Source organism: Epinephelus fuscoguttatus, linkage group LG12 (genome assembly GCF_011397635.1).
Source record: "Epinephelus fuscoguttatus linkage group LG12, E.fuscoguttatus.final_Chr_v1".
Classification (NCBI taxonomy): Eukaryota; Metazoa; Chordata; class Actinopteri; order Perciformes; family Serranidae; genus Epinephelus; species Epinephelus fuscoguttatus.
The window spans coordinates 23,566,284-23,590,577 of NC_064763.1; the positions used below are offsets into that span (position 1 = coordinate 23,566,284).

Below are 24,294 nucleotides of genomic sequence, written 5' to 3' on the forward strand. Positions count from 1 at the left end.
GGCAGAGCTGCTGGCATGGCTGCAGACCCTTAACCTTGCTCCTCAACAGAGAATCATTGATCTCCCAGCGTCCCTTTAAAAACAGCAGTTTGTGCAAACACATGACATCTCCCATGTTCCTATAGAGCATTTTAGTATGGTAGATTGTCATACACCCCCTTTTTGCAATCCATGCAAAATCCTCACAATCCGGCCAAATCCTTGCAAGCCTACAAAAATCCAAGCTATGGCCATTTTGTGTCGATTTCCAATCTATATTAATTTGGAAAAGGCTTTAACCAGATTTAGACATGGATTTTACACATGATTCCAAAATAAGATGTTCTGTCTGCTAATCTCTGGAGATTAGAAACCACTGCACAGACAAGAGAGAAACATTTTACACACAGGGAAACCTTTTATGTAATATTCTTAATATTTCAATTTATGCATGCCGGAATGATTTATTATGATGCACATTTGCCACTTCCTTTCCTCTAAGAATGAAGATTAGAAATGCAAAACACCTCGCTGTATATGAAAGGAGAGAAAGTGCAATTTGAGAGAAATCCAAAGTGTTTCCCCACACAAAGTGACAATAAGACATAAGAGGGCTTAATGTCTGAAAATTGTGACATGAGAGCAGGCAAATAAGTTGAACTGTTGTTTGTGCTGAGCTTTTGTGGTCTGCGTCTCTCCCGAGCACGCAGGAAGAGAGTGTCAGTGGGAGCGATAAGGACTGATTGCACAGAGAGAGGAGGAGGTCCAGCGCTCGTGTGGCAGCTGTTGAGTAATTTGCAAGCAAGTCAAGAAGAGTGAATTCCAACAATGTCTTCTCACTAGTTTAGTGTGCTGCATGTAGTAAAAAGAGAGGTGCATTGAAAAGCCAGGAGATGCAGGGGTGATGTTAATGTGAGGATGCACATGTGTTGACTGAAAGCAGAGTGACCCTGTGCGGAGAGAAAGAGGGAGGAGGAGAGAAAGAGAGAGAGGGAGCAGCGTGGGAGGGAGGAAGTACACTTCAGGACTTCTCATGAAGCACGTCAGACGTTACTTATGAGAGGAGGCAGAGGACCTTCGCCACCAGTGAGGAACGAGGCAGAGGTGACCCGGAGGAGAAGTGGAGTTGTTTATATGCAAGTAGAGGTGAAGAGAAGAGAGAGACCCTCCTCTCTGTGGGTCAGCCGATGAGAGAAGATGAAGAACCAAATCACCAATGCCCTCTCCGACTTCTTCTTTGAGTATGAGACCCCGCGGCAGGTGCTGGTGAGGAACAGGAGGGTGGGAGTGGTGTGCCGTCTGATCCAGCTGGGGGTCCTGGCTTACATCATTGGGTAAGACATTTGTCCATTGATTGTTTGTTGAATGCAGAGAGGGTCTGCGTGGTCTTGTTTCAGCTCATGTGGAATGACAGTCTGATGCACAATGACCTCTGAGGGTGACCCTGCAAATACAAACAACTTTAGTTCTTCTTGTCTTAATTTTGTTTACATGATAAAAAAAAAAAGGTTGTCAGAAAAACATTTTTTGTCAAAGGAAGACATCTTATCTGACTTCTGGATGGTCAGAGCTACATACTTTAACTTGGCAGGTACTGTTGACACAGCAAATAGGAACTGTGCAAACAAACTGGGAGCAGCGGCTGATTGATGGCAGGAAGGGGCAAGAGCTTGATTATCTTGCCCTTCTCAAGTTGAGACAAAAAATGCAGCGTGCTTTTTAACTTACACACACTTCCGCCACACACTTGCTTTGACACGTTAGAGTCATTCCCTGGAACTCATCCCGAGGAAGGGAGAGTCTGTTCCCTTTTTTAAAATCTCACCTCACGTCAAAGCATCTGGGTTTCTGGTTTTGTTAGTGTGGAATTATTCATGCTCTGTTTGTGTTTGTGCATGTTTGTGCATGAGTGTGTATGAGGGGGTGTGAGTGTGTGTGCACCTCTGAGCAGCAGAACCTGAGGAGCTATGTGTGATGAACACGCTGAGGCATATGCTCACACGTATAACAATCAACTGCTGCCCAATTCGCTGCCAAATGGCGACATTTTACCTTCTACTGATGACGCTGATGATGACCAAATATGTGATCCAGAGAGACACGTTTAAGAATCTCTTCTCTTGCTAATGGCAAGGTTTGTTGTTTACCCCTTAAAAAAACAGCTGATTTGTACAGGTTGCAATCAGATCACTTTTACAGTCTATATCTTATCATGGTGCTTTAATCTTGACAGTCGTCAGGGTGAGGCCACAACACATGTGGAAACTGTGAAACTGTGAAATGTGGTTTCAGTTTCCTTTGCGTGCTGATACAAAGAAAAAAAGCCACAGTGCCGTTCAAAGGTTTTGTCTCTTTTGGCATTAAGGCTCCCTGCGCATGACGGATCTCCCTCCTCTGCTTTCTTCACCTGTCACCTGCCTTTTGCAGCCACATTTAAGCCGGGCGATGATGGGCATGAAATGAGATGTGATTATGAAGCTGTCCAGATTCTCCTCCTCAGGACTCACGCAGCAGGCTGACAGCACAGAGCAGGAGTCAGCCTGTGTCTCTCAGGCGCTGGCAGTGAACCGGTGAACCACTCGTTGTCTTGTCAGGAATTTTAGATTTCATCTTAACTATCGAGAAAAAGTCAGAACTGGTAGTAGTTTTTGATATTTTATGGATATATTTGTGTGATTTTATTATCTCGACTTCATTCTCATACATGAAAGTGCAGGTTAACAATTTGAGGTTACTCGTACCAGACCAAACCATTCACACATACTGATGCTTTGTCACACCTGAGACGCCGCAGATGGTTTTGCATCAAGTTTAAATATAAATGTTTGTTGTATAATGTTATGTGATGTAAATGCGTCACGAGAGACGCCAGCGCGCTACGACCTTACCTAAATTATATAACATTACGTTCAGTGTTGGGAAGGTTAGTTTTGAAATGTAGTAGAGTGGTGCAGGAATGAGTTTTAACACTTCCAGTTTCACTGTCTCAAAGTCAATGGTTTTTCTGAATGGCTTTTTGGTGAGATGCCTGAAATAAGCTCTGTGGTTAACACAAGCCGAAGAGACTCTCACATTTTGTTCTACAACATAAAATACACCAGTAAATACACCAATCTTAACTTTTCAAGCTTTCAGGTGTCCTCAAAAGATGGTTGCTAAGAAGTGGCTAAATGAGACTACAGAACGTCATCACCCCGAACACAGCTTTACAGATTTGTTCTGGTGACGATGAAGACATGAGACCATGGTGTAGTTTGTTTATAGCCTAACACTATAGCGAACGTGTAAGTATCAAGGTTTGTTTGCCACAGAGCTGATTTTCTGCAATAATCTAATGGAATGGAAAAATCCCACTGGCTTTTTGATGAGGGAACCAGGGTGACGCTAACTTCCATGTTGGCCTACAAAAAATGTCATCCCTGCTGCACTCTAGGTCAGGCTGTTCTCATACGCTGTACATATACCTACGAAAAGGAATGCACCAAAATTCTTTAGGAGGCAGCTCGGGGTGGTGGATGAATGAGTCAAACAACAGAGGACTTTCTCCCACGAAAGAGGTGTTTAGAACCGTGTGAAACCAAGTGAACTTTGAGTCATTTTAAGGTACGTTGTTGTTATGGCTGTATGTGTTCTGTGCTGCTGTCCCTTTTGCTGCCCAGGTGTGCTGCATTGCTTAACAAGGATTACATGTATTTTAGCATAGGCGTTTCTAGCCCATTTTTGGGGGTGCTGAAGCACCCCTAAATTGAATCCCAGCACCCCTAATATTTGAGAGATTTTTGTTTATTTATTTATTGTACTGTATGTCCTTTTTTAACAAGCTAGAAACGTGTCAAAACCATACAGTACTTGGTTGAAATGTACTATTTTAACAACAAAAATACAGCACAGACCCAGTCTCTGAGCGCTCTATCTGCACTGCACAGAGCAAAGCGCTGCCATCTAGAGTGGGGGATATGCAGTACCTGGCTGAAACCAGGATATGTGGCACATTTCTTAACTTCTACCACTCAATACAACACGTTATTATCATTACCAGGCCTCATTTTTGCTGCATTTAATCGTAGGTCACTGTTTATGTTGTTAGGTAGGAGTTAGCTGACGTCTTTTCTAGCTAGGAAACGTTACAGGTGGTCAGTACCACTGTCCTCTGTTTGAATTGGAATGAGAGAAGCTAGTTGTTGTGTCAGGCCAAAACACACCGGCGGCGTCATATGACGGCAGCGTCATTGACGCAAGTCAAGTGCCGCCTCCAGCACACACAAAAAGCGTCGCGCTGCAGGGCGTCAACCACGATTCTATTGCACACTCCAGCCCGCTAGGCTGGGAAGTAACTGGCGGCGTACGATGCACGTCAAAACAGCCACCCCCATTATTTTCTATTTACAAACCCACACTGGCACCGTGGCACTTTACGCTATTGTCCTATTTTTCCAGTGTCGCCGCCCTTGAAAAAGCGCCATTTTGTACTTCCCAGCTCCTGTGCAATAGAATTCCGGTTGACGCCCCACAGTGCAACGTGTTTTGTGTGTCATATCAGAGTGTTGTTGACTTGCGTCAGTGACGCCGCCATTATATGACGCCACAGGTGTGTTTTGGCCTTGGGCTCACATGTGCATGTGTTAATATTAAAGCCAAGGTGTCACTGACTAGCTAACTGACTGGATGCCCTTTAACATTATAACTCCTATTGTGTGTGTGTGTGTGTGTGTGTGTGTGTGTGTACAGACAGACAGACAGACAGCCTCATCATGGATATAAGATTGTTTTTTCAAAAACAAACAAAAAAAAGAGCCAGGTTCAGGTAGGAGTGTGTGGTCTGTCTGTCTAGAATGATGTAAGTTGGATCAATGTATCAGTTTGTATCTCTTATTAGATATAAAACGCATTGTTTGGTTATTTGCCTTTTGGTTGACAGTATAAAGAGAGAGAGAGGAGCAGAGAGAGGACTTTATTTATTAATATTCTTATTAGTATTTTTGGTACTCACTATAGGGGGCTGGTTTACTCCACAAACATACATACTGTTTATGTGTATGTTGAGGAGCTGCTGTATCAAAATGAGTTGTCTTCCCCCAGAAATTAGGAATACGATATGTTTCTTTTATGATTCCAATCCATTTCCCAAAAAGTGTTGTGCTTTTCTTTCACAAATGTGGGAATGAAATTGCGTTAAAATGTACAAAACAGTGAAATTTATCTTGCCTGCCTGCCTTGCATCCCTAAACCTCTGATCCTAGAATCGCCCCTGCATTTTAGTGTTTTAAAGGTGTCTTATGTGGTTCTGTTGGATCAGTGGTGGAGTTTTGTTCATCACATAGGGCCGCCCAATGGTGGAGCATAACAAAGGGGGCTCGTCCATCATCAAAATGCTTCTTTTCCTAAACCTCCGTATCTTTATGTTAAGTACTTAACGTCATTGGTGGGGCTCTAAATCATACGAACTGTTATATGAGGATACATTGACTAGATTACAGATTACCAGTTACCCTGTTATAAATGTAAAAGTAATCTAACCATTCAGTGTAATGTAACTTTTACGTTTACATTTGATTACTTTTCTCACTCTTTAAAACATAATTGCGTAAGTGTTGCACACAAACAGCTTTGCTGACCCGAGTTGTCCAAAAATATATTAATTTCATATTTTCCGCAGTAACTGTAACAAACCACAGTTACATTTATTTTGTAATTCAATTACATAACTCTGTTACATATAACTACATAGTTACACCCCAACACTGGACATTAGTGCACAATGACTGTATATAATTCACTTAACATCACATTAACATAACATTAAGGTGTGTTCGAGGTGAACTGTGCCTGCCCTGGATGACATCAGACGGCAGCAAGTCAGACAGTTTCCAACAGCCTTCCAAGATTATACAGGAAGTCACACATATTTACATCCTGTTAGATCCATCTGTTGGCTACCTGTAGTTTGCAAACCATCTGTTATTGAGACATGTTTGTTAACAGATTAAACCTCCTCTGCACAACACAAGACCAATAACCTACAATGTAGCTTTAAATACTATTATGCGGAAATTAGGGTTTCCTACAAAACGTGGTGTTTGTGATTAAAAACTAAGGGCCAATCAGCTCTTTGATCAGCCAACAACCAGGTATTTCCCATCATACCCTGGGTCTTGCAGTTGTTGGAGAGAACTGCAGCACCTGGCTCTAAAAACTGCAGCCGCCTTGAGCTTGTGGTGTTATCACTGCCCACGTGTGCATGATGTTAGAGTAAGTCGTAATATGCATTGTGCTGTGATCACCGGTGATCGATTCTGTTCTCGACTTAGCCTATTGACTTTTGGTTTCACACGGTCTCCAGGGTGAAAGCCCAGTTTTGTTTGCCGAGGGGAGTGACAAAGCGTCAACAACCTGGGGATGAGAATGGACTGACCAGACAGTGCTTTGCATAAACCTCTCACAGAAAAAGCCCTACATGAATGCTCTGGAAATATTCAATAAATCAATTGAGGGTAAATCTCTTCAGTCAGAAAGAAAAGAAGAATAATTCAGCAGAGAACAGCAGCCTCAGCAGACCATAATTAATTCTCCTCTTGTCACTTTAAAGTTGACAAAAATGTCAATCTATTGTTTGCATTTCATAGCGATTTTTATTTCATTCTGATTGTCTCCACAAAATGAACCCTAATCTCAGCGCCACAGTGTGGTGGAAAGAAAAGCCCTGCGCACATCAAGGAGCCTCCTCCTCTGCCTCTCTGCTCTCCTTCTGTCGCAGCAGATACAGATCTCACTTAGACTGCTGTTTTGGAACATCCTTCCATTATTTCACGCTCATGGGTTTCTTTATTCCATTAATGTGCTCTATTTTTTTCTCCCCTTGCTCTTGAATGTAAGCTCTGACTTACATAATTGATTTGCCTAACTGATAGAAGTTGTGGCTTTTAGCTGACTGTGCAGGCGGTTCCTCATTTCAGTCTGTGGCTTGTTTCTGTTCGTCTGCTACTGTAAGGTACTTTCATCATCAACGCACAAGTGCGGCCCTTTAAGCTTTCTGCTGGGGGGTAATTGGTTTTCACATCCTATATCAAATAGCTCTACGTGTATGTGTGTGTGTGTGTGTGTGTGTGTGTGTGTGTGTGTGTACATACAGTATCTTCCCAGTGCACACCAGCTGTCACCATATCTCCTGACCAGACACAGAGCGACACAAGGAGAAGCTGCACATCAGATATGATGCTGTGGTACCCCTCTAGCATCAGTTTTTGATGTTCAGGGATGGTGTGTCAATTTACGCTTATTTCAGGCTTGTGTCTTTTAAAAAATAAACTTCTGTTTTTAAAGGAAATGTACAGTTTTTGCTTGCTTAATGTATACAGTCCTGTTTTCAAACCAAATGTGGAACGTAGGTAAAATACTTCTACACATTCTTCTCCAACCTTGTCATATATTGACGTTTGGTCATGGACCTCCCATGTCTAGATATGACGTGAAAGGTGACCTGGCTGTGTTAGCTGTTCTGGGACACCGTGTCAACTTCTGCCTTTCTACATGCATTGTCTTCTTTCAAAATACACTTCAATTTTCACAGGAAATTAAATGTTAACAGCACTACGTCAGTACAACACCGCAAACTGATGTTTTTTTTTCCTTCAACAACAAAACACAGTTAGGTTTAGGAAACAATAGTAAGTGGATAGATTTAGGGAAAAAAAACAGTTTTGGCCTTAAAATCTCATGGCTTGCAAACACCGTCCTTTGGGGTAAATGTCGGATGAGAGTTTGTTGGACCCATCCACCACACCTCCAGCCCGCCCCGCTCGGACTTCCGCTGCCTTAAAGGCGCTGTATGTAAGTATGTGGCCAAAACGGTCACTGCACTCAAATTCAAAATATAGCCGCGAGTCGCGTCCGCCCCCCTCCCCTACAGATTCAAGGCTGCTGGACAACGGCACGCTGGAGACTGATTTGTTTGCCCACAGGCGGCTGCCGTGGCAGGGCTGCGGTGATCTTCAGTTTTCCAGCAGACCATTCGAGCAAGTCCGGCTTCTCTGCTGCTAACGCTGCTGCCAGGATACAGCTGAGGAGACTGCTAATGCTATGTACCGGGACACTACTAATGCTGCTTGCCGTGCTGCGTTGTTTCTCAAAAAAAATCAGTCGGGTCGATGACCCACCTGCACAGGGTCCATGTCATTGGTTCGACAGCCCATTGGTTTGACATCCCATTAGTCCGACTGTCCGCGGTGCTGAACAGCTCACGGCGGGCGTATGGTGCGCCGCGACTGGCTCTGGGTCAGCTGGGAAAGGCTTGAGGCAGAGCAGGCTCACGGCTTATGTGTTTGTCACTTTCTTTTTCATTTTAACCCACACCAAGATCTTTTCCTGACCCTAACCAAGTGGTTTTTGTGCCTAAACCTAACCAGACCTTAACCACAGGGCATCATGATGATTTCAGAACGGACTTCGGAACAATGGGCTGTCGGACCAATGAGCAGTTCCCCCTGCACATGGGCTACAATGTATGATCAAAAATGAATAACAGTTGAAAGTATCTGAAATGTCCATCCCCGTCTAGCTATGATGCTAGTTAGCCAACTTTAGCTAAAGCTTACCTGTCGAGGAGAAGAGTAGCCACTTCGACATCTGATTTCAAATTCTTCTCCGCTTTCAACCAACTCCACCATTCAAAAGGATCTCCTATATAGACCCTCGCTTTGCCACGAGTTTTGTCTTGGTGTTTTTGGGAATCATAACGAGGTCGTTTGGGTTTAGTCACACCGTCAGCCATTGTAGCTCAGTCGTAACTATAACTGATGCTGAGACTCTACTGACTGTGTGACTGGTAGATGGCGGTGGGTGGCGCAACAGGCCAAAACACAAATTCAAAACATAAACATGATTTGCAGACCATAAATTTTTCTTTAAATGCGAATATTCTGGCTGTACTATTGTTGTTGGTGAGATCTGTATGTTATATGAACATTATTCCTTAGTCTCTGTGACATATTAGGATGATTTTACGACTATTTGCTTTAGATTTCTTACATATAGCTCCTTTAACTCTTGTCCTTGTCCCGCCACGTTTTCCCCTAACGCCACACGGCAACTGCTCGCGTATCATGTCAGCGCTGAAGGACGCCTTTTTCTGTTGGTTTCTGACGCCGCAAGTCACTACTGCCCACAGTGTTATTATTGAAGTCAGTTTAGGACAGGGGTGTATGTCATCATTTCATCAGCTGTATACTCCACCCAACATAGATCGACTGACTTTTGGTTTCATATGGGACACAAACAGCAGTCTCCTGAGTGAAAGTCAGGACTTTGTTTGACTTACTGTCAAACAAAAAAAGCCGCTGCACGGTGCATTTCATACTGGCGCTAAAGGGTACACGGGTGCGTTGAAATCTGATGCTGGGGGCCACTGACCAACTGTCTGTATTTGACATGTTGGGAGTGAGATCGTGTTGTGAAATACCTTTATGATATGAAAACATAAGTAAAAATATATTAGTAAAAAAATAGGTTGTAAATATGGCAAAAATACCACTGTTAATGTAAATACCATGTAAAGATTTGTATCTGTTGAAACGTTTGATTAAAAAGGCTTCTTATTTCTATGAGAACAGTTTTGTTTTGCTTTCAGAGTGCAGGTCCTGAAATAAACTTCAGTATCAGTGGAATCCAGCTAATTTGGCTGTATATCTATGAATGCATGAAGTAGCTGTGAACTAACATTCCTTCACCGATGATCTGTTAAGTGTGAACTAATCACATGAAGTCACAGTGAGTTAATCATTTGTTAATGATGAGCAGCAGGACATTAAATCCTGCATTAAATAATCATGAGTCATGCATTAGTTAAATAAAGTGTCACCATTATTATGATTATTATTATTGGATTGTTATTACTGAAGCATCAATGTGAAAGCAGCATGTTACTGTCGCAGCTGCTCCAGGTGGAGCTAGTTATGTCTGCTCTGTGTAATTAGGCTATTTAGTTGACTCGTTTTGGAGTTGGGCCTTTCTAAAGGGTCATCAGATAAATGTGAGGGGTCATCAGATGATTAATGGGAGAGGAAAGAAGCAAAAATAGTTATGTTACATTTGTTTTCTTTTTGATTTCTCTATATTTGTTTGTGAAACATTGAATAATTACCCCCACTTAGAAATGACACCATGTGAGAAGTTTAGAGGGGAGATGTGTCTTTGGTTGAACTGCTGAAAACTCACTGATATCTGAAACATGACAAAGGGCCCCAACTGGTAACAAGTCTAAAATATTGGTGCTTCTTGTTTTATGGATCTTATAATTTGTATCTTGTTTGTTTTGTCTGCTTTCGGTTAGCTTTGTGTTTTAATGTAGCCTCCGTATTTATTGTAGAGTTTGGGTTTTGTTCTTTTTTCTTGTGTAACTGTTGTTGACTTTTATGTATTTTAAAGGCCCATTTAACAATGTGCAGTGCAAATAAGCTCAGGCTATAAATACTACAGTATGTGGCATGAGTCTATGCTACATCCTTGTCCTTATACAAATACACATTTTTTTAATAATTTTTTTTTTTTTTTTTTACCTTAATCCAGTAATTAGAGCTTCCAGAAAAATGTGGTGTAGAAAGTAAAATGTTTCCCTCTGAAATGAGGTAGAGTGGAAGTATATATTACATGAAAATACTGAGGTACTGTTAAGTACAAGTACCTAAAATTGTACTTGCATCATCCAGGCCTTGGCCGACACTGAGCTGAGCTCAGTCAGGTTTTCATCTAGACTGTGGGGCCACTGGCTCTCCAGCTTGTTTTTGGGTGCAGTTGAATTTTTCTTCTTTATATGAATGCATAATGTAGTGTTGGGTATTTCTTGCCTTTTTAATATATATATTGTATTTATTATATTTTACTTTTGTAAATAGATGGCTGTCTGTTTTTATGTGGTACGCTATGGACCGTTCTCTGTGTCCTTAATAAAGTCATTATTATATTATGTACAGTACAGGCCAAAAGTTTGGACACACCTTCTCATTCAATGCGTTTTCTTTATTTTCATGACTATTTACATTGTAGATTCTCACTGAAGGCATCAAAACTATGAATGAACACATGTGGAGTTATGTACTTAACAAAAAAAGGTGAAATAACTGAAAACATGTTTTATATTCTAGTTTCTTCAAAATAGCCACCCTTTGCTCTGATTACTGCTTTGCACACTCTTGGCATTCTCTCCATGAGCTTCAAGAGGTAGTCACCTGAAATGGTTTTCCAACAGTCTTGAAGGAGTTCCCAGAGGTGTTTAGCACTTGTTGGCCCCTTTGCCTTCACTCTGCGGTCCAGCTCACCCCAAACCATCTCCATTGGGTTCAGGTCCGGTGACTGTGGAGGCCAGGTCATCTGCCGCAGCACTCCATCACTCTCCTTCTTGGTCAAATAGCCCTTACACAGCCTGGAGGTGTGTTTGGGGTCATTGTCCTGTTGAAAAATAAATGATCGTCCAACTAAATGCAAACCGGATGGGATGGCATGTCGCTGCAGGATGCTGTGGTAGCCATGCTGGTTCAGTGTGCCTTCAATTTTGAATAAATCCCCAACAGTGTCACCAGCAAAACACCCCCACACCATCACACCTCCTCCTCCATGCTTCACAGTGGGAACCAGGCATGTGGAATCCATCCGTTCACCTTTTCTGCGTCTCACAAAGACACGGTGGTTGGAACCAAAGATCTCAAATTTGGACTCATCAGACCAAAGCACAGATTTCCACTGGTCTAATGTCCATTCCTTGTGTTTCTTGGCCCAAACAAATCTCTTCTGCTTGTTGCCTCTCCTTAGCAGAGGTTTCCTAGCAGCTATTTGACCATGAAGGCCTGATTCGTGCAGTCTCCTCTTGACAGTTGTTCTAGAGATGGGTCTGCTGCTAGAACTCTGATCTGTCTCTGATCTGAGCTGCTGTTAACTTGCGATTTCTGAGGCTGGTGACTCGGATGAACCTATCCTCAGAAGCAGAGGTGATTCTTGGTCTTCCTTTCCTGGGTCGGTCCTCATGTGTGCCAGTTTCGTTGTAGCGCTTGATGGTTTTTACGACTCCACTTGGGGACACATTTAAAGTTTTTGCAATTTTGCCGACTGACTGACCTTCATTTCTTAAAGTAATGATGGCCACTTGTTTTTCTTTAGTTAGCTGATTGGTTCTTGCCATAATATGAATTTTAACAGTTGTCCAATAGGGCTGTCGGCTGTGTATTAACCTGACTTCTGCACAACACAACTGATGGTCCCAACCCCATTGATAAAGCAAGAAATTCCACTAATTAACCCTGATAAGGCACACCTGTGAAGTGGAAACCATTTCAGGTGACTACCTCTTGAAGCTCATGGAGAGAATGCCAAGAGTGTGCAAAGCAGTAATCAGAGCAAAGGGTGGCTATTTTGAAGAAACTAGAATATAAAACATGTTTTCAGTTATTTCACCTTTTTTTGTTAAGTACATAACTCCACATGTGTTCATTCATAGTTTTGATGCCTTCAGTGAGAATCTACAATGTAAATAGTCATGAAAATAAAGAAAACGCATTGAATGAGAGGGTGTGTCCAAACTTTTGGCCCGTACTGTATGTCTGAATAGATTTACAAAATGTAGTTTGAGCAGCTACCCCAGAGGATTACTTGTACCCTGAATGTGAACTGTGATACAGAGTCATCATATTTTTACATTTGTTTTCTTCAGCCCAGTTTCTGCAAACCACAAATATGTTGTATTTGCATGTTTCATATGTATCATATCAATGTTTTAAAGTGACGTAGTATATATGCTAACCTTCTCATCAGGTGGAGTGGATGTTGTGATTTAGCAAGTCATTGCTGAGTTTCCAGTGGTTTTTAAGGCACTAAATGTGGGTGTTTTTTAGTCCAGCAGGGATAGTGCCACAAAAAGCTATCTTTTTTTCACAGGCATTGCTGCTTTTCCAGCAGGGAGCGTGCTCCCAAAAACACTTATTTGAGCCCAAACATGATCTTTTCCTAACCATAACCAGGTGGTTTAGTGCCTAAACCTAACCACATGTTAACCACAGCATTGTTGAAATGTCAGGTTTCATTATATCCACCACATTATAACAGAGAGAGAAACGTACAATGCCAACACTGAACTTCACTACCAACAGTTAAAACAGTTTAAAACATGGATTAACTGATTCATAAAATCATAGAGGTGTAAAACTATAAATCATAAAATCAAGTAGGATTTTAAAAGAGTTGCAGCAGTGTGAAGCGTAAACAGAAATAGTTTCAGACCTGTATAAGAAAAGTCAGAGTTAGTTAAAGGCTAAAGTGAACAGATATGTTTTTAGCTTTCTTTTAAAAATAATTAGCGAGCTAGCTTCCCTGATATCTATAAATAGTGTGTTCCATAGCTTTGGGGCGCAAAGGCTGCATTCCCGATCTTCTTCCAGCTGTTGCTGGGAACCTCCAATAAACCAGCAGCAGATAATCATGACAGTGTTCATGGGGGAGAATAGTTAGTACTTAATAATGTAGCTTGGTCCCAGCCCATGTAGGGCTTTGTATACAAGGAGGAAGAGCTTAAAATCAATTCTCAGTGTGACAGGAAGTCAGTGCAGAGCAGCTCAGACTGGCCTGATGTGCTCTCTCCTCTTGGTTCTGGTTAATAGCCGAGCTGCTGAGTTTTAAATGAGCTGAAGTCTGTGAAGTCAGTGGTGTTTTTTGGGGGGCCAGTAAAAAGTGTGTTACAGTAGTCGACACGGCTTGAAATAAAGGCATGAATCAATTTCTCAGCATCTTTTTCATTTTCATTGACAGTAGTCCGACCTCAGTGATGTTTCTGAGGTGGAAAAATTATGTTTTCGTCACCTTGTCAATATGGGACTTAAAGTTTAGATCTGAAAAATGTGTGTGTCTAAATATGTGTGGCAGTTATTCCACCAAGGCCCAGTGCCCCTTCTAACAATGTTAACAAAAGTGAAAAATAACTATTGTATCCATCCTATGATTTTGATCCACTCCAAAATTTAAGTTTCATGAAAGTTGGGCCAGTAGTTTTTCTGTAATACTGCAGCCAAACAGACGCAACAAAACAAAACCTCTTTGGTGGAAGTAAACATGCAACCTGCCACTTTAATTTGACATTCAGTCTTCTGAGAAATACTATCTTTGATCTATGCTAGCAGCTGGGACTGTTTTATCATTACTCAATGACAGTACTGCATATCTATTAAAACCACAACTGTTATTCTCCTTCTACTTGAGCCTCTTTTGCTTTCTTTGCAGACATGTAACAGTTTGCTAGAACGTCTGAACTTTCAGATTCCATATGTCTGATTTGTCTTAGTGGTGGTAAAGCGGATGACCACCATGAGATTACACAACCACAATCACTTGAGTGTGTCCCTGTAAGGTACACTGCAGATGAGGCATTGCAGTGCAGAATGTCAGTGTCTCCACTGTACATGTTCATGCCTGTGAGGTTGGATGGTTGGCTGGGGTGGAGTGTGATGTGATGTGCTGATAGACCTGACATGATGCTGTCTGTGTCTCTTACAGGTGGGTGTTCATTTACGAGAAAGGCTACCAGTCCACAGACACAGCAGTGAGCTCCGTCTTCACCAAAATGAAGGGCGTGGGCTACACCAGTGTAAATGGAAGTGAGAGAGTCTGGGATGTGGCTGACTACGTCTTCCCTTCACAGGTTGGTGACTGAAGCCTTTCCTACCACATGCAGGGGCATGAACTCCAAATTGGTGAAGAATTTGTTTTGCACCTGGTACAAGTCCCTGACTGTTGTTAGGATTATAGTACGAGTCAGATGTCTTGAAGGCTACAACCACAGCCCATGAATCAAACAGTCAGAGTGAGTAAACATCAGGCTTAGTCAGGCGAGCAACGTCAAAACTCTTTGAAACAAGCTGGTCAGCAGTCAGATCGTGACAAAGTTCAACATTCAGTCACGCTCTTAAACATCCGTGTTGGCCTGATTTTATGTGCCAGGTCCAGTCAATGATGACACACAGATTGAAAGTCACTGCTGGCTCTGTAATGTGACCTGGATGATAATCTGGCTTTGTAAACATCAAGGTGTCTCCATGCTTTCCCAAAGGCATAGCGTGCACCCTGAAAAGAACTAAGCAAACGACCTTACAAACAGAAACTCTGTTCAAATATGAATCTGTGTTTACCTAAAATATCTCTGTGTCCTGCTATCTGTGGGAAAGAAATAAAGGCACAATGAAGATTGCCCTGTTTGCTTTGTAGTCTGGGTGTGGGCAAATGGTTTGGCACGATGAACCCAACCAACAAGATGTTAAGGTCATTTAGGTATAGACTCTCACACAAATCCACCTCTCTGTGAATATTCCCCAGTCAGTCGGTGTTTCACTTTTTGAGACCTAGTCCACATTTACAGGGGTATTTTTGTAAACAGGGGTTTCCCCTCTTTTGTTCTCAAAAAGAAAAAAACAGTCTACACCCGGTTATATAAAATCTCTGTCAAATGAAAATGCAAAAACACAACTGAAGCGATATAACAGTAACCCTAAATTCAAGCAAAGAAGAAGATTTTGGCTGAACAAAAGCCTGAAAAAAGCTATTACCTGAAGGCAACCTACACACCCTTTTAACAGTCATGTGCTGGCTTGGCTTGGTTTGATTTGGTTTGGTCTGTAGCTCAGCGCAGCAAAGACTGGCCTCTCCATCACAACAGGGCTGTCCACTTGAAGGTGTGTCTTTAACCGGTGACAACTTGCCTTGAGTGATGACATTTAAAAGCAGCGAGCTGATGCACGGCTAAAGTACCCCATAAATATTGCTGCAAGTGTTTTTCCATCACACAGTGACAGGTAAAAGAAGTTTACCTGTCACTGTGGCTGTTTGTGCTTTTACTTTCTCCCTTGCGATATCACTAGACTTCTTTTTATTGAACAAAGGTTGCTAACAAAACAAAGTTCAGCTAATTCAGTGATAATCTCATTTCATTTCTTATAGATTCTTCACAACTAAAGTCCCTCTTATTTTGTTATGTTAAAGCTTTTATTGTGAAGCAGCAAAATAAGGAAATATTGAGTTTTCATCAGCAGTAACTTAACACGCCTCATACAGCTGAAAGCAAACATGAAACAGTTAAATAAAGCAGAAGTAAAAAGCAGGATGCAACTAAATTCCAAACCACAGAGATTCAACAGTACTGAGAGCTGAACACACAAAGACTTTAAAAACGCCTTTCTGTCTGGTCTCCTGCACAGACAGAGGTTAGCAGAGTCTCACAACCAACATGTTTGATTCAGAGGGAGAAGGGGGGTTGTTGGGGGCTGGCTGCTGTCGGCAAGATGTCACTGCTTCCTGCTTGGAGGCAGGTGGGAGCCATTTGGCCTTGCTCTAGAGAAGGTCCATCTCTGGCACAGCTCAGAAACCTCACAAAGGAGATAACGGCTCACACTCTGACATTACAGGCCAAAATAATCAGTTCCTGTCTACATGAAAACAGGGTTTCTGAACAACATTGTCAGTGACCTAAAACACAGTTTGTGTGTGGACGAAAGTCCAAAACCTTTTTGTTTACAAAAATACCTGTGTCCTTGTGGAGTTCACCTGGCTCCTGGCTATGCTGTGTGGTAGTGTTGTGTCATTCGCCACCGAATCGTTCAAAAGAATGAATCTGTTGAGTGAACGTACTGAACTGAATCACTTCCGGGACTGATCTGTTAATTTCTCGGTTCAGTTGAGCTCAGCAGCGAGCTTGCAGGCTAAGAGTGGAACCACCAATTCGGTCCGTGCGAACGATGAATCACTCGTGAGTTGCAAGGCAGCCAGGGTGCCGAGAGGGACTGGCTACCACGTGATGAATCACTTGGTGAATGAATCACTTGGTGAACAACGTAACCCTGATCCCTGAGTGATTCAAATCATTTCTTCAAGCGATACACTTTCATAGGGACCGTTTTCTCCAAGCTAACAGCTAACATAGCCAGGAGTCAAGCCACATGAACACAATCACACACCTCCCCATTGTTTAAACAGACTTAATCTCCAGATAAATAAACTTAAAACGTTAGGCTGGCCAGTAATGAGACTCACCAGTGCAGGGCAGACGCAACAGCAGCTTAGCTACCTATCAGTTCAGTGAGTCAGACAACGCAATACACAGTCATGGCTCATCCCACCAAGCACTGAACGATTCGGTGAACAAATCTTTTTAATGAACTGATTTTAGTGATTCAGTAACATCTAAAGAACTGCTTTGCCCATCACTACTGTGTGGAGTCACTGCTAATTAAGTTAGCTTCCAACAAACGGACAACAAGTTCATTGCTATCTAAATGTACGCAGTGTCATCAATACGCATTGCTATGCCGCTATCCTGACAGGTCACTATACATACCCCGCTTTATGGTTTATTTTACTCTAAATGGGACCGTAATTTACAAAATGAACTGCATTCTGTACTGACAAAGCCTAACTGGCAACGTAGACTATAAACATATGAGGAAAATATTTACTGAGGTAATCAAGTAGAAAGTAGGGTCTTTTTCTCATAGACTTCTATGCAATCAGACTTCTTTTTGCAACTAGTGGAGTCGCCTGCTGCTGGGGCTGGAAAGCATGCAGGTTTATGGCACTCCAGCATTGGCTTCGCTTTTCAGACTGGCAGACTGGTTTCTAGCTTACAGCTAACGTCTTTACATTGACTGTTTGGGGTGAATCAAAGCAGAGTGCACAATAGTCCAGGAATTAAATAAATGCAAACATGAGGCAACAGTTCTCTTTGCCTTCTGTCTGAAAACACTTTAAAGTTCACTAATTAACACATAATAACTTATTTCACACAGGGAGTCCTTGCTTATGGCCGAGAAATCGTCCAGCACTTTACACTTTGTCTCATGTCTGTGCATATGTATGAAGGTGGAGGCAGCAACTGGATAACTTAGCTTAGCATAAAGACTAGAATCAGGGGTAAGAGCTAGACAGCTCTCTTTTACAGGTCACATAACACCACACAAAATCACAAAGTGTAGTTGTACGGAGAAGATATAACACGTTAGTGAGCTGTTAGAGGTGCCGTTGGGTGGATTTTGTTACCTTTGAGAAGAGCCAGGGTAGCTGTTTCTGCCTGTTTTCAATCTCCTTAATACTTACTGTACAAATACAGGATGGCCATCGTGTAACTATTCCTTAAAACTAAATACTGACCATGGTCTGAACAAGTGTAGAGATTTGGTTTGATGGTGTTTATGATCTCAGCAGGGTCACCAGTGGGACACAGCTGATTAATGTTTGTCAAACTGCCTACAATAAACTCTAGCGTGTTGCATAATAACTGCTGCATCCTTTATTATGTCATTTTGTGGCATAAATAAATGAGATTTAAAATGAATGCAACATTTTACTTCTTTCAGGGAGACTCATCTTTTGTGGTGATGACAAACTACATCATCACCGAAGGTCAGAAGATGGGAAAGTGTCCAGAGGTACGTGGAAATGCTTCCTCCCCTACTTTCTTCTTTGTCTCTCCTCTCCCTCTGACTGTTACACTTCCATAAATAGTCAAACGAAACACAAATTGTGTCTCATTCCAAGACTGTTTATGTAATTGGGTAATTGCCGAGCCGTCAAATAAGAAAAAATCTTTCTGAACGTATTGGCCTCAAGATGACATTAACTATTTCTGTATGCTGCAAAACATGCACAACTTTGTTCTCATGTTGTTTTCATGTTGTTCACATCCACATTCCGCAGTTGTGTCCACACACTGACCCCGGTCTCTTGTTTACAACAGCTCCACGGCAAGCACAACTGCAGCTCAAACGCTGACTGTGAAGGAGGGAGTTTCAAACGTACGGGACATGGTAAATCCTGACGGCCTGACAGTGTGTGACCTGAGCAGTCCTCACTGAGTAACCGTCTGTCCATCTGCGGCCAAACTCGGATCATTCCAGATCTTTGACTTTCTATTATCCTGTCTTGTTTCACCAGACCTTCATAAACTTCCTTAACTTTAACTACTTAAAGGGACAGCTCACCCTAAAATACATAATTTTCCCTCTTACCTATAGTGTTGTTTATCAGTCTTGATTGTTTTAGTGTGAGTTGACGAGTGTTGGAGATGATCAGCTGTAGAGATGTCTGCCTTCTCTCCAATTCCATGGATCCCCTACAGGATGTTTTGATGTCATGATCGCAACAGTTAATGCAAATTCAACCAATGCCTGTGAAACTTGTGTGACCTTGCAATTTTCCCTAATCACCCAAAATTTTCTGTAAATTTCACCAATAATCGTAGCTTTATGTGAGTTTCACCAATCATAGCAGTCTCCTGCACAACATCACCAAACTCACCTCCTTGTTGCAGGTTGTGAAGATGCAGACATGTTCAACACATCTCACAATCACCAACAAAAATGACTGCTAAACACTGTGCAAGGCAATCCTTGATGTGTCGCACAAAATCAGGGGGTAACTGTTTGAACTCTGTGCAACGTTGCGGTGCAACACAAACGACATAGATTGACAAATACTTTCCAAAACACAGCCAGAGAATGACTGATGCATGTAGACAACAGACAAAGACACAGGTTGTTGCATCCTCATCTATTGCACGTGCTGAAAGGATCAAGGTGACTTACGCTGTGTCTCAAATCACATACTGCCGTCAGTACACTTCCATTTAGTATGCTATGTGCACTATGTACTTATTGGCATAGTGCGTGAATTTTTACTGGGTAGTGTTGTCTCAAACCAAACACAGCTGTTGTGCACTCACTGGAAAAGACGACTGCAAATTAGCTAGTTAGCAAACTAGCATTAGCATTATTGCGTTATTGTTCGCGGTACCAAACCATTACAGACTGCTAAATTAACCCAACATAGCACTGGCTTATACCTGACAGCAGTATAGTGGTGCTTAGTGCAAAAACACGTATTTGTACAATGCAGCGACGTTCACGGTCACACAGTCCTTGGCCGCCATTTCCAGTTTGAAAAGTGGTCCCTCCCCTTCCGCTACGTAGCCAAGATGGCGACCATTGAGGGCAAGAAGTGTCCATAGTTCCACAGTCAATTTCTTGACTGTTTGGAGTGCACCATCTGGGTACTCATAGTGCACTGCATTTTTCCATACTTCTCAGTGTGAACCCACTTATGCACTCAAAATATTAAGTGTAAGTACAGAAGTAGGCGTTTTGAGACACAGGGTTGGACTAAATATGCAGGTTAGTGGTAACTTTAGTTTAGTGTATAAATTACAAACTCAGAACAGGGCAGTTTTATTCTCACTGGATCAGTTGCCTTTTATTGTTAATAAATGATACAAGAAAAATGTTGCAACAATTTTTTTCAGTTTTTCATTTGCTGCTACAATATTTTTGCAAAGAAATGCCTAACAATGTTAAAACATGCATTGCATTTTTTTTTTGAAAAGCTGCTGTGTTCTCAGGCATTTTAAGTTGCAACAGTCCTCCCCAAAAAAGCCTGCAAAATCCTGAAGGGACTGATAATGGAAACAAATGGCACTTGGCTTACAGTGCTCAATGCGCCAAAAAAGAGAAAAAAACAGCAATGTCTCTTTCCAGAAATCATGACCCGGTCACTCAAGATAATTCACAGACCTTGTTGTGAGCAGTTTCATGTAGGAACTATTTCCTTCCTACAGAACTACACCCGCCGGCCGTATCACCGTGCAAAAGGAAGCATGCGTCTACTCAAGGACGAGAGGCTCATGCTTGTGACAGCATAAGATGTAACAAATAACAAATATAAAGCCACCATGGATCGAAAATAATAGAAAGAGTCATAATTGCCTTTATTTGCAGTTTCAGGTGTCCTGTCAACAGTTTGACAGTTTTTCTCTTTTACAATACAGGTGTATAGAGAAATGCTTTTTGGGCTGCTCTGGATTTTTTTGCTGCAATACCTCAAGTGGCCACTGGGAAAAATTGGAAGCTAGGCTCAGTGGCATTCTTGGAAACCTGTGCTAGGTGACCTAGCAGTAGATGCATGCTTCCTTCTGCATGGTAATACGGTCAGCAGATGTAGCTCAGTAGAAAGAAAATAGTTCCTACATGAAACTGCTCACAACAAGGTCTGTGGATTATCTTGAGTAACTGATCATGATTTCTGGAAAGAGACATTGCTGTTTCATTTTTAAGATGTATTTTTTGGCACTTTGAGCACCACAAGCCCAGTGCCATGTAGTTCCTATTATACTGGAGAGAAAGCAGACATCTCCAACACTCTGCAACTCACACCAAAACAATCTAGATGAATAAATAAAGCTACAGGTAAGAGGAAAAATGTGTTGTTTTGATTTTGGGGTGAACTGTCCCTTTAAAGCCAGTGTAGGGCCAAGATGCACCGAGGGAGGCAGACGATCACGTCAGGTGGAGCAGTGTATTTGCAGAATGGGTTGTGGCTCTTGAGAAGCACTATAAGATGTGGTCATACAGTATAAACTTAAATACATCTGACTCATCATTGTCGTTGCTAAGGTAAACATTTAGACAGATCTCATGTATTGCTCTTTTCTAATAACAAATTCAAGTCAACAACCTCAGCCTTAGCAACCCAAACACAGAGTGTGTGTGTTTGGATTACTGAAGCATCCAAGTCAAACCCTCCCTTAAGCAAGTAGACACGCATGTATGTATAACACCACAATGACTCCTGTGCATACGAGCCGACGCAATCATAAGCACACAAAGACATTAAAAACAAATAACCTTCAGACAGGAGCTTCTTTAATAGGTACAAACATGTGCAGTATCGTGGGCGAGTTTAAAGAGCAGTTACATAAATTTATTGTCCTCCATCTGTGCAGGGGTTAAATTCTGATCCTTTCAAGCCCTCCGTGCCCCACATCCACTTCAATAAAACCAGCGTTGGCCACAGCTTTAGATCTGTCTGTTTCAGACCAGTCAAATTCACCTTGAGGTGCCAGGATCTCTTTAGAGGCGGCGTGCTGTCTCTATGATTGTAGTAAACACGGGGGGCGTCCCTGCAGCTAAACAGACTGGTGCTACTGAGTGACCAAACGCCTGCTGGAGAATTGTCTGTGAACTCAACCAGTGCACGATGATATCAGATACTGATACTGACAAAGCTAATCACATGGAGAGAAATTCTATGCTCGGATCAGGGCGAGATAAAGGAAACAGTTACTTCAGCACATGCTTTGCTTCTCTTATATCTCGCTTGCTGCTGTTGCTAATTCAAGATAAGATAAAAGTGGAGGCAGAGGATGTTTGCTTTAATGTTGGAGTCTTTCTTTTTCCTTGCTGCTCAAAACACTCATTCCAGTTCTAAGTTTTGTGTCTAATGATAAACTCTAGTACGTCTCTGTTTCAAGGGCAAATGACGGGAGTCTGTGTGAAAGACACAAAGACCTGCGAGGTGTTGGCTTGGTGCCCTGTTGAGGATGATCACAACATACCAGAGTATGTGGAAACACTGAATTATTCACACTGCAAACTGATACTAACTCACAACCAGCTCACTCATCAGAAGAAAATGTTGGCATTGTACGTTTCTGCAAACCACAGGAATGTTACGTTTGCACATCATATAGATCATATCAACATTTCTATGAGCTGACTTTGTCATCTTGAGATCAAGGGGAGAGTGGATGGCGTGTCACCCAGGCAAGATGCTTATCAAGCTGTAGATCACTGTTTGAACCAATAAACAAAAACCAGTTATTGGTGATTTAGTGAGTCACTGCTGTGTTTCCAGTGGCTTTTAAGTCAAGAAAAGCAGTTCTTTGTTATGGAGGTATTGCTGCTTTTCCTGCAGGGAGAGTGCCACAAAAAGCAGTTGTTGTTTCCTAGACATCACTGCGTTTCTTGCCGGGGTAATGGAAAAAAATTGTTGTTTTTTTGCAGAGATATTAATGTGTTTCCTGCTGGGATAGTGGCACAAAAAATGGTTGTTTTTAATAAGACATTACTGTGTTTCCTGCCAGTATAATGGCATGAAAAGAGGTTGTGTTCACTGACACATCGCTGCTTGTCCTGCCAGGATTGTACCACAAAAACCAGATTATTTTTTACTGAGACACTGCTGCTTTTCCTGCCGGGATAGTGCCAGGAAACAATTGCTTTTGCAGAAATACCGCTGCTTTTCCCTGACAGGATAGTGGCATGAAAAAGCGCACAGACTGCAGAGAGATGACTGCTTTTCCTGCTGGGATAGTGACACAAAAATGTTTTCTCTTTTACCAAGTTGCTTCTAGTTGCTACAACTTCTTCCAAGTTGTTTCTTGCAAAGTTGTTCTGCTGTGTCTGCTGCAGGGATAGTGGTAAGAAAACTGGTTTGTGGAGAGCCAGTATATTGGCACGAAAAGTGGTTGTTTCTTACAGAGACATACAATGCCAACATTTCTCGGGATTGTTTTGGTTTTTTTTGCAATGTATGCAGCGATTGAATTTGTGCTGATACTGTGCTATTAACTGGATTACATACTTGTCTGTGCATAAGAAACATCACTTGAGACGATTTGTGCATCTCAACATACGGGCTTTGACACTATTCTCTCTTCTGCTTATTCCCATCTAGTCCTCCTATGTTGATGTCTGCGGAGAACTACACACTTTTCATCAAAAATTCTGTAACTTTCCCTTTATTTGGCGTCTCAAGGTGATGCACCACATTCACATCAAATGTAAATTAGCTGAGCAGACAAATATTTCCAAATGAAGAAGGATAGGACAGCTTTATTGTAAGCTGAATAATGATCATTAATTCAAAAACCTTTTTTACGGGCATTGACCAGGCTGATAAGATCTAATGAAAGATGTTACTGAATTGCATTCCAGGCATTGTAGGATCCAGTGTTTGGGCAGCTTGACTCATACTTGGAACTAAAAGTCAGGATATTTTAGCTTCTACTGCACTAATTTAGATTTTTATTTTTTTAAACCATCTCTCACAAGTCCTCATATAAAATATGAAAGTGTGACACTGAATTGCTAAAGTCCCCCTTAAACTATAAAAGTTTTGCTATATGAGGGGTTTAAGGTAAAAATCTCCAAGAGGTTCACTGAAATATACGTATATCTGTTAAGTAATCATCTATCGTCGAATAATGAAATACAATGGTGATTGAGAATTTGACCCAATGATGAAAGTCGGTGCATTTGTAGTATTACTACCTGGGTGTCTGTGGTGACATTCCTGGGAAAAATCACAAGTGGTGCATAATCATTAATAATCCACTCACACACACACACACACACACACCGTCTATGCTGTGGTAACCACTTCATCTCACCAGCTGCAGGGCACATAAAATGGTCGATTATAAACAAATCCACCAGCCTGGTTGAAGCCTGTCAACAAACAAACTGCAAT

The 24,294-nt window shown here is 41.8% G+C and overlaps 1 protein-coding gene across 4 annotated transcripts in view; it reads left to right on the forward strand.

The window, feature by feature from the left end:
* Positions 1 to 755: 755 nt before the first annotated feature.
* The window catches only part of p2rx1 (purinergic receptor P2X, ligand-gated ion channel, 1), a 35,019-nt gene continuing 11,480 nt past the window's right edge, over positions 756 to 24,294 (forward strand). Inside the window, exons 1-6 of one of the 4 annotated variants that reach the window (XM_049592883.1) lie at positions 756 to 1,313; positions 14,506 to 14,650; positions 18,351 to 18,422; positions 18,731 to 18,788; positions 22,295 to 22,382; positions 23,500 to 23,580. In XM_049592883.1, coding sequence (XP_049448840.1) covers positions 1,177 to 1,313; positions 14,506 to 14,650; positions 18,351 to 18,422; positions 18,731 to 18,788; positions 22,295 to 22,382; positions 23,500 to 23,580 — 581 coding nt within the window. In that variant the 5' untranslated portion in view covers positions 756 to 1,176. Of the gene's footprint in view, positions 1,314 to 14,505; positions 14,651 to 18,350; positions 18,423 to 18,730; positions 18,801 to 22,294; positions 22,383 to 23,499; positions 23,581 to 24,294 lie in introns of all 4 variants that reach the window. The other 3 variants (XM_049592882.1, XM_049592885.1, XM_049592884.1) reach the window with 3 other exon arrangements.